Consider the following 19,436-nt stretch of genomic DNA (forward strand, 5'->3'; position numbering starts at 1 on the left):
TCTCTAGCTAATATACCACACACCACACCTGAAATAATGGCTGAAGAAAGAGAGTCTCCTCTCTCTGACTTTTACAAAGCCTTGAATGATAGCCCAAAATCTTGCATCATTCTATCAGACCCAGTGGGGGATTTCCAAATCCCCCTAAATATATTTAATTTGTTACCCATTTTTCATTGGTTAGACCATGAAAAGCCTTATCAGCACATGCGTAGGATTGACCAAGTTCTCACTACATTCCACCATCCTACGGTTGGTGCTGAACAAATTAAACTGAGGGTGTTTCCTTTCACCTTAGCCCGATAAAGGCGGCTTCTTGTTAATCGCCCAAAAGCTAATTACGTGGACTTCGTGGGTGAAACTTGTTCAACTATTTATGGAACATTTTTACCCACCACTGAAGACTGATGAAATGCTTTCCAAGATTCATTTCTTTCGACAGAATCCTCATGAATCATTTTCAGAGGCTTGGAATCGGTCCACCGATCTTCTTATAGAGTGTCCACACTATAACCTTGCGAAAGACAAGTTAGTTCGTGCCTTTTTCAAAGGACTTTTACACCACCATAAAGAAGTCCTTGACATAATAAATGGGGGTAGTTTCCTAAGTAAGGGAGCCTCAGAGGCTTATAAATTTTTAGAATATCAAACTAAGCGTAATAATAACTGGGGGGTAGTGACGATTTCTCCCATTCCGCTAGTTCTTCTACAACAGTTATGGCCGCCGATATGTTTGAGATGAAACCTGATCCTAAACTTAAAAATTTAATCGAATCTCTCACTAAAAAGGTAGAGGATATTTCTGTTCAACAAAAGCCTACCCCTGCCATGAATGTCAACTCTATTCCCTGTAATTTCTGTTTGAGTCCTGGGCATCTCGACTCCTATTGTCCTCTAGTCTATGAACATCCATCCGCACAGCCGGACAATGTTTATTCCATTAATAGCGAACCTAACTCACCTTGGAGACAAAACCCCAATTTCGATTGGCAAAATAATCAACAAGTTACACCTCCAGGGTATAATAATCAAAATGTTAGGCCAACACCCAATTACAACCAAACTCCCTAGAGACAAGGACAAGGACAAAGTAATTATAATAATTATAACAATAATAATTATAATGCTAATAGAGGTATCGTGCTGGTTAATAATAACTATCACAACCCACTTGTTACTAATCAATGTGAGATAGTTCCAGTCACACCACCAGTGACCACTACACCTACACAACCGGATCGTCTTGACACCTTCATACAGGTTAGCCAACAACTTTTCCAAACCATGGCTCAATCTAACCAACAACTTTTTCAATCCATGGCTCAAACTAACCAACAGGTTTTACAATCCATTAATCATTTAACCTAACAGTTAGCCCAAGAGAAAGCCCAACCAAAAGGCGTGTTTTCAGGTCAAGCGTTACCTAATCCTAAAACACCAAACACAGCCTTTGAGGTAATCGGTAATACTAGTAATCAAAATGGAAATGTAGGTGAGTTAAATGTTATCACCACTCTCCATTCTGGCAAAGTGGTTGATAACGCCGTAACTATGCCAGTAGTTACCCCACCTGTAGTCCCTACACCGGATATCGAACTAGATACCGAAATGATAACTAAAGATCATACCCCTGTACAGGTACCAGTTAAACCACAACCTAAGAAACAAAAAAGCAAAGTTAAACATCATGTTGATCCTTACGCTAAATATAGAGAGAAACCACCGTTTCCCCAGAGATTAGCAATGTTAAGTAAGGATACAAATTTCGATGAGATTAGGAAAGTTTTCAAAAATCAAACGATAAACCTTCCTTTTCTTGAAGCGATAAAAAAGTTATCTCACCATGCTAAGTTTCTTAAAGAGTTGTGCACTACTAGGCGTAAGACAAATATTTCTAAACACGCCTTTTTAACTGAACAGTTCCCAACTCTATCTGAAAATAATGGAATCGTTTAGTATAAGGACCATGGTCGTCCTACTGTACAATGCACCTTGGGGGATAATCACACGACCACTGCTTTATTAGACTTGGGGGCGAGTGTTAACTTACTCTCTTATTATTTATATAAACAAATAGGTATACAGGAGATGTAACCTACAAAAATGACGTTGCAATTAGCGGATCGTTCTATTAAGTATCCTAAGGGTGTGGTTGAAAACGTGCTAGTTAAAGTTCAAAATTTTTACTACCCAGCCGACTTCGTTATCCTCGACACAAAAGTCGCTAACGACTCTGTTCCTATCATTTTAGGGCGTCCCTTCTTGGCTACTGCCAACACGCTCATAAACTGCCGTGATGGTTCGATGTCCTTATCCTTTGGCCATCTTTCTGTTGAGGTAAATGTTTTTAAGACGATCCAACAGTACCCAGATATGACTGTCGATGGAGAGGTTAGCATGATTGAGAGCTTTGCTCGAGATTATTTCGACAACACGTTTTCTTATAATCAGATGCCCAAATTTCTTTCCTTTGGAAGTTCAGACTCCGACGTTTTCATCCCTACACTAGTCGATACCCATCTTATGGATGAAGACGAGATTGATGATTTTCTCAAAAATATAGAGGAATACCATAGTAATGTGGATGTGACCAAGCTAGATAAGGAATTCGACAAGTTTCTTAGAGCATGTGATGATTCCCTATCAAGAACTACCTTGCGCACCATCCGCCTCGATTCCCCTCCTTCCACCTTTTCAAAGGAACTTAGAGTTTGCACTTGATCCTCTTGTTTCTCCTGTGCTTCAATATTTTCTAAACTCTTCTGTTAAGAAAATACTACCTAAAGAGACACCTGACACTTTCATTTTCAGTTGTGTGATAATACCAACCCATGCCATAAATGAGTTTTATGCTAAACCCACATTCTCATTTTTTTCAATTCCTTACTTCTAAAATTCATCCATATCCACCATATCTTCCACAACCATCCATTTTTTCACACTCATTCACTTGGCCACCTTTTCGTTGGAGGAAAAAGAAGGTGCATGCTCGGTTACGTTCTAGATCTATCAAACTTCGCTTTCATTTCACTAAGTTGTGTCGTCGAAAATCTTGGTGCTTGATTCTATTTGGGGGTGCATTCCATGTTATTTATTTATGGAAAGACCCATAACTCTTTAGGTTATTGATATATGGTAAACTACATGTTCATTATATACATATGTGTTAGATAAAGTCTTGAGTATCTGACTATAAAAGACTCATTTTATTCTTCGGTGTACTTCCTTTCACTTCTATATATTGATAAGTGCATCATTTAGGTAACCGGGCCCTCCCTAGGGAGTGTGTGGCTGTAAGTACCGGATCCTAAGTCTACGGTTAACATAATTCACATTTTCCACTCTTGCATGTTTCTCAGTTTTCGAGTCATGTTTCTCTATGGTGTGAATTATATATGTATTGCATATTGTTTTTATTAATTCGGATGTTAAAGTTTCTGAATTCCGTAGTTAAATTTGTATTCGGTAGTTAATTGTATTTGAATTTTGATTTTAATATAATGTGGTTCTTTTCAAATTATGCGTTGATTCTTGTGTTAATCCCACCTTCCCAAATTGTTTGGGGGTGGTATTATTTCTTTTAGCATGGTTTTTATAGGATCCACAAATTATTATGTAATTTTGGAGTGATTGTTAAGAATAATGCTAATATTGGCATACCTATGATTAGATATTGTGGTAGGATGAAATCTAAAAGAGTTTAGAAGTTACTATTCTAAATTCAATCTAAAAGATATTAGGTTTGTTTTAGAATCAAGAATGTGGGTTGTTTCCGTTTTCGGTTTCGAAAATATTTTGGTTCCGCCAATTGCCTTAAAACTTTTTGGCAACTTGCCGATTCGTTTTGGAAACTCAAAACCTATATAAACTTCCTTCATGCTACACTCACAACCCACACTACATCTCACTTTCATCTCTCACCTTTCACTCCCAAGTTTCTATCTTTTCTTCTTCACTTTAGCAACTCAGCAGCTCGGAGTGCGCCTGCGCCTTAGTGGAGCGCCACCTGCGCCCAAAACACTGTAAGTTGAAATTCACCAGAGCGCAACCCGTGCCCATCCCAAGCTAAAAGTGAGCGCGCCCTGCGCCTAAGTGCCTGGAACTCGACCATAGCCAAAGCGCACCCCGCGCTCATACAAGGCATAGTCAAAGCGCACCCCGAGCCCTGACCTCCTTAGGCACGAAAAATTCCGATTTTTTGTGGGTTGTTCCAGAATCGTGTGCAGCTGTTTTGGAGAGTAGTTTTGTAAGCTATAGTAGATGATAAGTGGCATGAAGCCTAGCTAATTATCATGGCGTGGCAGGATGCAAAGAAACCTCATCTCTTTGAAGAGGAAGATGAGGATGAGGATGATGCTTAAACGCGGGAGTTAAGGTAAGTTTTAGTTACAGTTAGTGTCTGCTTATGTTCCAAGCAATTTAATTCTTATTAACCCTATAACGGGTGGAACTCCTATAGAATTGCGTCAATTTTTATTTTCTATATTAGTATGTTTTAATCTTGTTTTGCAGATGTTCTAGAATTTTACTCGTTTCCATGGTATTTCTCTACCCTTTTTATTTAAATACTTTGAGGACAAAGCATGCTTCTTGTTTGGGGGGAGCATATAAACACGTGTAATTAAGGCATCTGTTAGGATATAGATATGTACAATATGCACTTGTTTTCTAGTAAAAATTCAAAAATTTCAAAAATATAAATAAAAAGTTATGTTATACACTTAGGAATATTAGTATTGTTTTCTTTCTCTATGCTCTGAATAATCGAGAAGTCTTACGTAACTTTTGCATTAGAATAACTTTTAGAAACTTAGGTTAATGTGTAGGTAATAATCCTTGCATCTATCTATAAATATATTACATGAGTATCTATGATTGTTTGGCAGTAAGTTTCTGAAATCTAGGCTAGAGTATTTATTCTACAAATCCTATGAGAATATAGCCTAAGACCTTATATGAGTGAAACATTTGAGAAATGACACAAGGGAGAAGTAAAATCCGGATAGAGAAATCACACGTCCACTTGCTTGCTCACTATACCATATCCTAAGCGAAAATTTAGGCCCTCTTTGGATCGATATAGCCAGAAATTCAAACCTTATGAAATTATTTTTCGCTAGTCGCTCCTCTGAGTCTTTCTTTAGCCTTTCATAACCACAATTCCTTTACCCTTTTACAAAACAAAATAAAAATAAAAATCGGCCTACCCATTCTTTGAATGAGTCGGAGAATAGAGATGAAGAATAGAAAAGAGAAAGACCTTTGAAATCAAGAAATTGTTAGTCGCTTCAGATAAGAAAAGAAAGTTTCCATCCAAATAAAAAATATATATAAAAAAATAAATAAATAAATAAATAAAAGAAAATAAAGAGTTAGAACTCCAAAAATAGAATCAAAGGAGTCAAAAGCCAAAGAAAAAGAAAAAAAATATGGCTAAGGATGGAAACAAAGTGTAGAAGCAAAAGTAAAAACAAGGTTTTCTCTAGTTACATAATATGAAGACTCTATTATCTCAGACTTGTTCGTTTTGAATATCTATTTCCTTCCTTCCTAAACCATCTCCTAATCCCCACAACACCTAATAAGACCTCTAGCTCAATTAGGAATAAGTTAGTGTGATAGTAAGTGGCAGATGTGTTTGATCGAATCCGGCTTCCTTGTGTATCGTTGAGATTGTAAGGTAAAGTGTGCCCACCGCATTTTATAAATCTAAACTTGAGGGAAAATCAGAGTGGTTTGTCTTGACATTTATGTGAGGACCTACTTAAGGACGTTATTCCGAGTTTTCATAAATGGACCTGTTAGAGCATTTCATAGTATTACTCATTGTATATATGTTTATTCGTAGATGATTTATTATTATGCACATATTAGCTTAGGTTTCGACTTGATTATTCTGTATTCATTGCTAGTGAGATGTATAGATAATTGAGGCATAAATAAGGAAACAATAGTTTTATTTCTTAATCATTATAGTATAGATGAAGTTTGTGAGTACCTTCACTGGAAAACTTTCACGAGGCTATAACTCGTCCACTAGGGAATTCCTAGTGGTTTAAGGCCTTGTTGCATATGGTCAATGCAATCGCACTCGGCGAAACGAGAGTAGTTACAACTCCATTTTTGGTCACTTATTCTAATATCTCATATCTGCTTGAGGACAAGCAAAATGCTGTTTGGGGGTGGTTTGATAAGAGCTAAAAACTGTAGTTTTAACCCCCTAACAATAATACTTTTAGACTAATTATACAAGTAATAAATAAGAGTTAATGCTGATTACGTGTTTTTATGTATTTCAGGCATTGGAGTCAATTATGTGCAGAAATGTGTCACTTTGGCAAGATAAAGGAGCAAGGGTTAGTTGCTAAGAAGTTCTGTGATTAAAGACCAAGATTCAAGGAGAAAAAGCCTTTTTAAAGCCCGGTCAAAGCTGAAAAGTCAAAGTCAACGCAGGCAGAAATAGCACACAAAAGTCAGCACAACTTCTGAAGACCGTATCTTTGGACTCAGACCTCATAATTGGGCGTACCTTATGTCAAAACAACCGGCTCGGAAAGAGGTTTCCAATAGTTTAAAGCTTGACCCAATCAGAGGAGCAAATGTGGATGAAAAATCTATTGAAACAAAATCCAGCTGGAAAGGCCTCTATGGACTTAATAAATTGGGTTTTGGGCTCGATTTTCCGACCCAAAACATGGCTCCTCATCCCATGCACGAAAATGTGAATCTGGTCTCCTCCATTTCAACACACAAGACTTAACTCTGAAGAATACTTAGCTTAGAGTAGAAGGTAGCCATTAGAGAATAAGTTCTAGATCTAGTTTTGAGTTTTATTCCATTAATTAGTTTTCAATTATTGTTTTAGATCTAGTTTTACCTTTCAATTAATTAGTGTTAAAACAAGTAGATTATTATTTAGAATCACTATTGGTTTTATAATAAAGTATTAGTTTTCATTTCAATTTAGTTATTGATTAAATTCTTATATAGTTTTAATTGTTTTAAATTCATAAATTAGTTGTCTTTATTTCATAATTAGTTAATCATAATCTAGTTTAATTATTAAATTCATTATAATTAATTTCGATCTTAGTTGTTAATCATTTCATAGTTATTAGTTTAGTTTTGAATTATTGATTAGAATCTTTATATTATTAAAGTTAGAATCTTTATATTATGTCTTGTTTGAATTCCATGAGAAATGATAGTTTTATGAATCAAGGCTAAACCTCCATTAGAGGGGTTTGATGAAGCCTTGATGAAAATTTGATTGTGTAGTGTATAATCGTTGTAAGAGTCTATTCCACTCTAGAAGGTAGTTGATTCGCCATGAGAATGGGTAAAACTTCCTCACATGCTAGTCATTAGTTGGTAGAGATTGTCATGAATGATTAGGGGTTAGAACAACCAATTCTTATCGTAAGAACATAAGAATTTGATTACAACAATCTATGCTAGTTTATTAAGTTGGATTCAATGTGGATTCAATCCCCCCTAATTCTTTATCTAGATTCAAACCTTAGTATTTTCCGTCATTTCGTTATTCGTATCTTGTTAGTTGAATTCACATCAGGTAAACTTTTTACTTTTTTTAGCATATTCCATCCTGTCCAACAGTTAAAGAGTACGAATAAGAAGCAGAAACTTCCCCTTTTGGGGGGGTTTCCTTCCCGACTGTTTTGAATTATCTTCATTACTACCGATAGATCTCTTAGAATTTGAGAAGACACCGCTCACAAGAGTAAGAATAGCTGAAGAAAGAGTCTTAGCAGCAGCAAGTTCAGCTCTTTTGGCTCCGAACCAAGTCGAGAATCAAGCTCAACAAAGTATGGGTTCTTTTGCTGACAAGGTTAGAGGTAACCAACCTCAGCACCTGGATGTAGAGGACCTACCTATACCGGAAATCAAAGGAAACATGCCGTCTATCAAGCTCCCCAAGAAAGCAGTAGAAAGGGGTCAACTTTATTGCAAGTATTGTTTGGTGGGTCGGTTAGATTTGCAGAAAATTAAGCTAGAAGACGTACGTTCTATAGCGGCAGAAAAATGGAAGCCTCAAGGTGACTGGAAGATTATTCCTTTGGGAAAAGGCTTCTTTATCATTCGGCTAACCAGTGAAACTGATTGGAGGAGAATTTGGGGAGGGGGTCCGTGGAGATTTGGGGAACAAACTCTAAGGCTATCAAAATGGACACCAGACTTTGATACTGATGTTCATATCAAAACCAAAGCTCTTATCTGGATAAAATTCCCTAAGTTGGGCCAACAGTACTGGGATTACGAAATCCTGATGACAATGGGTAAAACTATCGGTTACCCAATTGGTGTGGACAAACACACACTAGAAAGAGACTATGGTTTCTATGCCAGTGTTCTTGTTGATGTCGACATCTCTAAACCTATCCCAACTCAGATATGGGTGGAAGAGGAGGAAGGAATTTCTTTTGTGCAGGATATTGAAGTAGTCAAAATGCCAAAGTACTGTGGACACTGCAAGTCAGTGGGTCATCTGGTAACAGAATGTAGGGTGCTCCGGAGGAACACAAGAACAGAGGCAACAGAAAAGGAAGCTATTATTCCAGGACCAATTCCTGATGCAAGGAAACTTAACAAGAAGAGAAGGAGAAACAAGGATAAGCAAAATGCAGGAACAAGTGGTACTAAGGACTCAACTGAATACTACATCTCTACTCCTCCAATAGCAACACAACCAACTGCTATTGATGTAGAGACTGTAAATACGCAGGTAAATGTTATAGTAAACAATGATAATAATGTTGGGGAACAAGTCTTGCAAGAGGCTCAAGCAACTCAAATGATGGCAGAGGCTACACGAGGCGATCGAACGAATGTGGTGGTGAGGTTGAGATCGGGGCCGGTATGGCTGAGCAAGAGGCCCGCACAAACTCACATGGCTGGTGAGTCCGCTAGAGGTCTGAACCGCATCGGCGGAATCTGGAGACCGGAGGATGGATTGGATGGGAATCGGTCTCGGGAAAGAAATGAGACACTCTTAGAGGGTGAAACTAGGGCGGTATCTCCTGTCATGATGACCCCAGTAGCTTTAGTTGTTGAGACACCCATCCCATTTGCTGGAGATGGAAACAAGCTAAAATTAGTAAATGAGTGTAATGATCTACTGAGATCGGTCAATTGGGCTGATTTAGCGGATGATGAGTCTGACGAGTCCGGCGAGGAAGGTGAAAAGCCATGGCGATTTATAACAAAGAAAAAGTCTAAGCCGGAATGGATGTTGCAGAAGTACTCTCCTCCATCTACAAGGGCAAGGAAAGCAACTCAGCATAATCAACGATGAATGTCGATCCTAACATCAAGACCTTATTTTGTAATCAAAATCGACAGTACAGTCAAGTCGTACTTTAGAGTTCTCTAGAGTACGCTCATTAATTTTGCTTTATGGTGGGAACCTATCCTGTAACTTGAAGACTTTGTCTCCTCGTGTACCCTTATACTTATATTAATAATATATTCACATTTTGCCTGCAAAAAAAAGTTGAATTCACATCGTAGTATAAATTCCCACCATTACTCTCACTAACTTTGGTTAAGACTGATAACTTTAGAAAACATTTAATGCTAAAGAATTAGGAGTGGAACGAATCTTTTACTCCACTCTATTTCGATAGATTCGAGAGTATAAAAAAATCTTTGATAAATAGTATTCGTATAGTTATAGTTCTACTTTCGTTTAGAATTTCATCATTTATTCGTGAGTAGAATTGTCATTTTTTCATTTATCATCATGATTCAGGAAAATTATTTAATTTTCATCATCAATTATTGATCATTAAGCATCTACTATGGTCATAGTCAACTATGATTATCCCAATGTTATTACGCCCAGAAGAAGTTGCCCAATCAACTTATTAGGCTAAAAAAAACACGAGAACGAAACAAATCAATTCAATATATACAAGGGGCAGTTCATGTGAAATTTGGGATACTTAATCATTTTCCTTTATGTGACAAGTTCCACCCTAAAAGAAAGTCTTTGATCTTATCCTTCCTTTCTTAACCCACTACCCAAGCCTACGTTACAATCCCATGAAAGTCCGCCCGATCTTGATCTCTAAGTCCACTATGTCTCCTAGTTGAGAAATGTTCAAGGTAAAAAAAAATAAATAAATAAAAAATAAAAAATAATAATGGCATTGGAGGATACACCGATACAGTCTGTGATATGATCCATTCAGAGGTTTGCAAGGCCAGAAAGGGTGTTTTCATAAGTGTCTCCAGGAAGTTCTAGGTGTCTCCAGAAAATTGTCCTATGCTCTATCGTACTCAGTTAAATCGTGAAGGGAATCCATGATTTACGTTCAACATGTAGTGAATGAAGGTCATGCAATAAGGCAGGGGGAAAACGGTACTATCTTATTCATTCTTGGTGCTAAGATTAATCGTACTCCTATCCTATAGGGTCATCCTCGTGAGGGTCTTCTTGTCGGTAACTCACTCCCCCCACCCCTCATTTGTTATTTATTCATGGGTTATTTAGGCTTTAGTCCTACTTTTTATGGGGTATTTAAGCTTTAGTCCTAAAATTATCGATTATTAGGTTTTAGTCCTACTTCCATCTTCAATTTTCTTAAATTACCAAAATACCCTTAGAGCATGTTTATCACGTGACTTGAAATTGCATAAAAGTAGGACCGAAACCTAATTTACCCAATTACAAGAGGGGTAAATCCTAAAAATGAGATTCAACCAAAACCTAACATTTTCTTAACTAACATTAAAAAAAAAATGTATTTTGGGAAAAGTCATTTCATTGTTTTTTTGTGCATTCTCTCTCTCTATAAGTCTTAATTTTAAATTGTTCGACTATGTAACACACTATTGTATTCATTGAGTCCTTTGAATTGGAGTGCTACATTCATAGGATAAAAATACAAATACAAATACAAATATTGACGAGTCGCATGTTTAATACAAATATATAGTGAAGAATTTACCGCTCGAATTGAGGTTCTTCTCTAAAGAGAGTGCCACGTAGACAGAGAGACCTTCTAGCTCAGAAAAGCCCAAGCCCATAAATGGTTTTAGTGAGCCCAGAATCTACTACACAGAGTTGGTTTTATAAGTATAGCCCCGTTTTTAAAATGTTTATGATTAAAACTAAATGGACATTATTGTATTAAATTAGTGCTCCAGTGGGCTAAAAAAAATGAAATCTCCGCCCACTCGTTTTCTCTGACGCTCTCGTAATCTGAACGAAATGGGGGGGGAGTGAGAAGAATTTTCCCTCATTATCTCACCTAATTTATCAAGATGAAAACTAGCAATAATCGAATGGCAGATGTAATTTATGTAGGAAACTTATTATAAAATTATATTTATTAATTGTTAAGTAAACAAGAAAATCAAATTGATACAACAAATATGTCATGAACAAATCTTAATTTAGTTCAACAAACTAACTTAATTTACCAATGATTAAATTCGATCCTAGTGATAATCACTATGTTCTTGTTAAGGCAAATTTGCTCCCTCTCGGTGCTCAAGGTTGACGAACAATTGTCTCCCAAGACAGAACGGATTTCAATCTCATGAATGTAGCACTCCAATTTAAAGGACTTAATGAAAGCAACATTGTGTTGCATGGTCGAATCTCATTTTTAGGATTTACCCCTCATGATTTTGCATGACCGTTTCATGGTTGCCTCTTGGTGGACGTCGGCTAAGGTATGATTCTTTCTCCTTGACTGTGTTTATATAGAGTCTCTCTGACTTTAGACCTAATATGATACGTTTGGAAAAGCTTGTACGTCAAATAGGAACCTTTATATAGTTAGAAGCGGTTGATTTGCTAAAAGACAAAACACTTTGAATTGTCAAAGATTCCTTTGAAAATCTGTTTTTACAAAATGATACGGTGCAAATACTAAGAAGGAAGGTCAGGGTACCCCTTGCCTGTTTGTCACCAGGTTCGGTCCTATTCAACCCGGTTTACCCCAGTTGACCCGGCTCGGACCAATTCAACTCGGTTCTCACCAGTTGACCCAAAAAAAACTTTCTAAAAATTAAAAAAAAAATTGGGTTTTTGCCCTCCAGTATGAGAAAATATTCATCAAGTTTTTGTTTTTTTTACCGCACTATTGACGACCTTTTGATCAATTATATCATTTTGGTGACCAAATCGTGCGACATTAAAATTGTTCACAAGAACAATGTCAATTTTATTGACAACCTCACGGATGGATCAGTCTGAACTCACAGTGGCAGTCTTTTCCAATCCAAGTATATTGAACGTAATTGATTGATTTATTGAACTTGAACATTACCATCCCCAACATCCATCTTTCATCTCCAGCACGTCACTTATCTTCCCCAACAGTGTTCTTTTGTGTCCTCCCCCCTTATCGTTAGAATCTCCTATCCCTAATGGATCTTCTTGCTCTCCCCAGTGAGTCTTTTACCATTGTTTGGTTATCACCATTATATGAAAATCTTTAATCTAAGTCAAAATCATGAATGAATTTATCTATCCATTTGATTTCACCAGTTTTCCAAAATTATTAACTTGAAAATATCAGATTTCAAAAAAAATTGTCCCTTGATTTCAAAAAAGTTGCTCATCATTTCCAAAAAATAATTTTCAATCAACCAATATCATATTACGCGGTGTAAGTCTGTCTGATTCTTTCGCTAGCTAGCATTGATATTTTGTCTTGTGGTGTAAGTCCGTCTGATGCTTCCACAGATAATCCAGTCATCATGTTGCATGGTATAAGTTTGTTTGATGCATCCACCAACATTCAATCATTTTTAAGCACCCACAAACAACTTTTCAAAAAATTGAGGATTTCAAATCTCCAGGGAAATACCCTATTCTAAAAATATTTTTCAAATGAATTTTTCAAAATTGCATGAGATCTTTTGGCTAGAGTTTGGCAAAAATAGTGTGCCTCCATGGCTTTGTCGTTCAGTTGCAAGCAACCTCTGCCAAATAGGGGCAACTGTAGACACCCCATTTTTGCACCCCAAGCATAATTCATTCACAATTTTGTATTGAATTAAATTTGATCATATAAGGTGATTTGCATTCTCGAGTCTTCATTTTTACATCAAACTTCTTCTTTTTCATCTTCTATTAGCGTCTTTAGACTCTCATCATCATATTCTATCTATGGCTGAAGTTTCATTGCTTTCTAAATTTTGAGCTGAAAATAACCAAAATGCCCTTGTAACCCTTTGGAGCCCAAATTTCAAATTTTCCACAATTTCTTTGGATGAGATTATTTCATATTTGAATTCCTCACGAAAATTCCTTTGAAATGAGTACAAGCTTGCCTAGGTTCCTTTTGGATTTCAGAAATCCTAATCTTGCCCTATTTCGTTTCAGCCCGGTGTGCTCATTGTTCAGTGCAATACATTTTTGGAGTGAGATTTCAACCTAAAGATATTTTTGAGAGTTCATGGACCTTCCTAATGAGCTAATAATCGTCAGCTAGTTATTCATAGCTAATCATCTTCAGCTAGTTATTCATGCCTAGTAGTCTTCTTTTGTTGAGTGTTCTTCATTTTTCTTTCTAGTTCTTCATTTTAACCATCTTTTCTCCTAGTTCAATCCTTAGTAGAAACTCCATTTCACCAATAGTTGTTTCTTCTTCCAAATCACCTATTTCAATCCAAAAATCAAGGTTGTCAATTCGATCAATATCAAGCTCATCATCATTATTCATCAATCATATCATTCATCAACAATCAATCAAGATCATCAATCAATCATCAATCATCAATTAACAATCAACAGTCAAGTATGAGGCAACATTCCAAACAAGATGACATCTTTCTTTTCTCTTTTATTTTAATTAGTATTGCATGTTAGGATTATTTTTTAGTTTTATCATAGCATATAGTTATTAGTCTTTAAATAATTTAGCGAAAACCATCCAACTTGGTAGTTAAATTTCAAGTTTTCTTCATTTGCTTATCTCAAAAATTTACACCTCAATAGAGGTAAGGCTGGTTTTTACCATGCGAGTGTGGGTGCCTAACACCTTCTCACGTTGTATCTTGACTCCCAAACCCAATAATCATCTAGTTCGAGGGACTAGTCATTCACATTAGTTTTACTCAACTTTTTCTTACTAAAGTTAGTGGCGACTGACAACTCTAAAATCAATTGCTTAGACCTAGGTACACATTTTTGTGTGTACACTATCCAAACTAGCAATTAATGTGCATCCATTTCAGTTTTTCTAGTATATGGACCTATGGTACAAAACGAAGCATCACATTCCTAATTCCAAACAAGTTTGTGAATTGTATGGTCGTGTTTGTGAAAAACCCCCCAAATTAACAATCGTCACAAAAGACCCCCCATTCCATCTCAAAACTGCCTAACAACCTATTTGCTTTTTTGAAATACCAAATTTACCCCCAAATTAGGTAGTCGTAAAGATTTTGTTCATATTCCTTTATTACCAACGATTTTCTTCATAACCAAAATCACTCTTCTCACTCTTGTGTTCTGAAATTCTCTCATGGTGGTGGTTTTGATAAGGTAATTCCAATACAACTTAATTCATATTTCATTCTTCCTCCATTATTCATCTTATCTTGTTAGTTCATCTGAACTGGAAAAATGTGTATAATCAAAGTTTGGGGGGTTGGTTAGCGATTCGAGTTGGAAGTGGGGGTTTATTGTGATGATTGTTACTTTGGAGGGGTTTTCACAAGCGCAACCATACAATGGGGGATTAATACAAAAAAACATGCCCGTTATATGAACTCTACTTACTCAAACTCTAACAAAAACTCTACCATGAAAAACAATGAATTAGAAGCTGATTTTTGGTGAAGATGTTCTCCCCACAATATATATCATCTTTAGAAAAAATCAGCACATTTGAAGATGTTTAGACGTATCAAAATTTAGTTACAATGTTATAAAATTATCCAACGGTCTAAATTTTTCAAATTTTAAAACAACTTTTGACAAGGTTAAACATTTTCATTTAGACTAATTTTTGTAGGGAGATTCTCCATTATGAAAAGACTACCTTCACAAAAAATCAACCCTCTCATCTTATAAATCCACTTTTTATGGTGGAGTTCATATAATGGGCAGGAGTATAAAAGGCACATTATACTCACTACATCTTTTAAGTTTCTAGTTGCTCATTTATTTGTTCAAAATTGTGTAATTTATGAAACAACTAAATCCTTCCAAACCAGAACCCGTTCTCCACTATATTATTGTAATGTCAAACCGTGTTGTTGAAGGGTCGCGGTATTTACACCCCATTTTATGGGATTAGCACATCTTTGACCAATTCCAAGGTGTTGGCACCCCTCCATTAATCATATAAAAAATCACTCACGGCAAGAAGTTGCTGCGAAAAGGTAATGCCCACAACAAAGAGTTGTCGCGATATAACAAATCCATGGAAGGTTGTTGTCGTGAGTCCTTTTTTGTTTTAAATTTTTTTTATAGCCACCGCAAAAAAAGTCAGTTCCCGCAAGATGGTTGTGTTCACCAAAATAGAGTTTTTACTTGTATTTATTATCAAAACTCTTCTCCATCAACTTGATCACAAGTTTTTTTTAGAGTATATAACAAAATTTGCCGTGGGATAGCAAAATTATGCCTCGATTATACATATTTTTTTCATAGGTTTGGTGTTGTTCTTGGAGCATACGGAGAATCTTAAAGAAATAGATGAGATATATGTATGTCATGTGTGTTCAAAATTTGAAATAAAAAAAATAACAAAAAAATCCTCCACAGCAACTCACTGTCGTGGAATGTGGAATCTCGCAGCAACCTGATACCATAGATTATGAGATCTCACGACAATTTGATGTCGTGGAATGTGAGATCTCGCGGCAACTTACTAATGTAGAATTATCGAGCATGTGGAGTGTAAAAAGACATTAGAGAATAACTATTATTCATGTACCGCTTTGTTAAAAAGGTGCCTAGGGTGTAAATACCGCGACCCTTGTTGAATATATTTAGAGAATTAGAGCTACCCTATGTCCTTGTATGGAGATGTTAGAGCACTCTCAAATGAGTACGTGTACATTCAGCCAAGTTTGTGGGTCAGGGTGCTGAGAAACACAGACTATAGGTACCGGCGTAGCTAGTGCATTAACACCTGTAAGTCTGTTCTTCTTAGCTTGATTATTATTGACCCGAACAAAGTACTAAACTGTACAATTCTCAATGAAATTCTACCTAGCTTGATTATTATTGATCCAAACTTGTGTAAAGTGTAAACAAGTACTGAACTGTACAGTTCTCAATGAATCTCAATGAAATTCTACCGACATTGGCTATTATGCAGTCTCACTCAAGCACTTTCATCATAAATTGTGATATTGACTATGAGTCAGTTTCAAAACCAATTCAGGTACTTAATATTTCTACGAATACGAGGAATACTCTTATAAAGAAACATCTTTGTCTAGGACCACCTGTTTTCACTTCTCAGACCTTAGTCACCAACTTTCCCTGGACTCCCTCCAAACATTGACTGTACTGTGACATGCTTTCATTCATTTTTATTCTACTATTCCCTCAGCAACAGCAATAGGAGTTGCACCAATGCTAGGCTGCTTACACTGGCACAGGTCAAAAGACCTTTTTTTTTTAGCTTGGTGCACACTACACAGCTAAAAAGACCATAGGCTTGATGTTAGAGTATGGCAGCGCAGTCTACATTTAGTTTGTCAAAGAGTTGCTTCTTGCCCTTTTTCTTAGCCCTATTACAGTATGGCACTATTGAATGAATTGTATTCAAATTTTTTTTCTTGATCAGCAAATCTGTTTTAAATGAAATCAGTAACTCTTTGATGTTGGCGGGATTCGAGCTCCTGACCTCTCGTATTATCACCCAAATGTTTTACTAATTTTACTAGTTGGCACCTGAACTTGTATTCAAATTACAGCCGCAAGTAAAATTTGTTTCTGTTTCCATATTTTTGCTAAAATTAACTTACATACTGTAAGTCTATGATCACTCTTAGTTACTATAACAGCTACAAGACTACCAAGTCCAAGAAAGAATTGCACATTTAGCAGTAGGGTCTATTCTCTTGTTTAGTTTGGGATTGAATCTATGATCACTCTTAGTTACTATAACAGCTACAAGACTACCAAGTCCAAGAAAGAATTGCACATTTAGCAGTGGGGTCTATTATCTTGTTAAGTTTGGGATTGAAACATTAACTAATAATCCACTATAGCCTATTCGAGTAGATGTGAGTATGTGATGATTGGGGGACCACAACCAAAAAGGCCAATTTTAGGCTTTTTAGCTGATTTCTGAGCATTTTGTTCTCATGCTTGCAAATGAAGTCCCAAAGATAATTAAAAACAAAAAGAAAGAGCCATGAAATAATTAAATTTGAAAACTCTTTACCTCTTTTTTCTCTCTCTCTACCTCCCTCCCACATAATCCCTAAAATAAGTAACTAACCACATTAGGTTTCCAAAAAAATTCAAAATTTGGTCACCTTAGGTCAACTCACTTGACTTTCAAACCGATTCAGCGTCCAAATGAACTCGACCGCTGAATCTAACTCCCCGAGCATATAAAACAAGAGAGAGAAAGAGAGCTGATGAAAAGTTTGGAAAAAATGTAGTGCAACAACTACTCTTCCAAAAACCTCTTCACAATCTTCACGCTTGGTTCCACGACTTTTTTTTCCCATGCTTCTGACGACATACCGGAATCTGACAATAATACCGCCCGAAATGCTTCCGTAGCATTTAACCGCCGTAAATCCCAACCAGCTGATCTCAACCTTTGAATCTTTCCAATCTGTCTTTTAGCTAACTGACACGTGTTAAATTTGATAGCTTCTATTGCCAGATCCATCTTGATTTGTGTGTCCATCGTATCATTGGAATCATTCCCCCCTACACCACGAAAATATTCTTCAAACTCAGGTAACCCTATTGCTTTCTTTATTCCAACTCTCTCCCCAAGCGATCCCAACTCAGTTTCTGACTCAAACCATTCACTTAACTCATCTAACATTCCAGCATCAAACATGTCATCAACACGTCTCAACAAGTACTCATATAAAACTGGCAATGCAACATCAACCCAAAGAAAACAACAATCGTAACGCAACTTATTAGCCGATAATAACAAGGGCTCAATATCATCTTCGTCGAAAACATCCGAGTCAGGATCATACCGGTCCGAAACGAGTGCGTGAATCAATGAGTTGGACCCACCAGCAATAACGGGTGTTTTATTTCGTGACAATATTTCGTCTATAGTTGAAGAAGCAATGGACCGATATTCCAACGGAGTCAACTCACCGAGTTCTGAGTCAAACTCACCGAGTAAATGATGTGGTACACCGAGTCTATCTTGGAATGGGATTTTATTTGTTGTGATATCTAGACCACGATACAGTTGGATTTTATCAGAGTTGATGATTTCTGATGGGAAAAACCGAGTGGCTAAATCGATTGAAAGACGTGACTTTCCTGTACCAGTTGCACCCATGATTATAATGATCTTGTCTTTTTGTGGATGAATCTTAACCGATTGATTCTCCATTTTTTGTTGGCCCCACTTTAGTGAAAATGAACAAGTTTTGATGATGGGACTTTTGATTGATGGGGACAAAGTGTGTGTAGTGTAACGACAATAATTTAGTCTCATAGAATGAATGAGAAAACAAACCAAAAACTTAAGCAGAGGAATAGAGAAGAAGAAGAAGATGAAGTGGGGTTTATATATGGAGAGAGAGATGGGGGTGTGTGGGGTTTACTGCATTGAAAGAAGTACAAGGACGCATGAAGGAAAGGAATGATTATAGAGACTTTGAGAGAACCAATATAATGGGAACGCCATTTTTCTCAGAGAGTGTGTGTGTTTTTTTGTTCTCTCTCTCACACGCTTATTATACACAAATGGGAGCTGGGTAGCAAACGCACTTTGCCTTAAACCTTGTTTTTATAAAGGATAGAGAAGTAATTAGGTAATTAATATGTTTCAACGTGGTGAACTGGTGATTTTGTAACTGGGTTTTTTTATGGATAAGTATTTAGAATTTGATTTTACTATTAAGAGCATCATCAACGCACAATGCTATTTCCCGTTTCTAATGTGACACATTTCTATGAATCTATTTTTATTGTAGTAATTGTTAAAATTAAAACTATTTTTGTGAGAATTATAAAAATGGTGGGACAAGTTTAGCCACTCTCCTTTTTGAGAATAAAACAAAAAAATATATTTTATATTTGTAAAAAATTGGGACGTCACTCTTTCTTCTATCCTGAAAGATAATTCAATTTTTTTTTCAAAATAACGTTGAAGTTTAACGTGGAAATTGTACTTTTTGGTTAAAAAATTAATGTGTCGAAATCAATTTAGAAATTGCGTTGATGATGCTATTTGATTTGAAAATGTGCCGTTCTAAAATTTGATAGGTATTCATAGGCATCA

General features: G+C 36.3%; 1 protein-coding gene across 1 annotated transcript; it reads right to left on the bottom strand.

Annotated features, from left to right (window-relative positions):
- Window positions 1-17,352: 17,352 nt before the first annotated feature.
- On the bottom strand, window positions 17,353-18,935 carry IPT1 (isopentenyltransferase 1). Its single transcript, XM_086577215.1, has one exon. It carries the CDS (start codon window positions 18,645-18,647, stop codon window positions 17,619-17,621), a length of 1,029 nt encoding a protein of 342 aa, XP_086433341.1. The 5' UTR covers window positions 18,648-18,935; the 3' UTR covers window positions 17,353-17,618.
- Between the last annotated feature and the right edge of the window lie 501 nt (window positions 18,936-19,436).

The sequence above is a fragment of the Coptis chinensis genome, chromosome 8 (genome assembly GCF_015680905.1).
Source record: "Coptis chinensis isolate HL-2020 chromosome 8, ASM1568090v1, whole genome shotgun sequence".
Taxonomy (NCBI): domain Eukaryota; kingdom Viridiplantae; phylum Streptophyta; class Magnoliopsida; order Ranunculales; family Ranunculaceae; genus Coptis; species Coptis chinensis.

Coding starts and splice junctions, on each gene's coding strand:
- IPT1 (XM_086577215.1), bottom strand. CDS start 18,647: ATGAGACTAAATTATTGTCGTTACACTACACACACTTTGTCCCCATCA.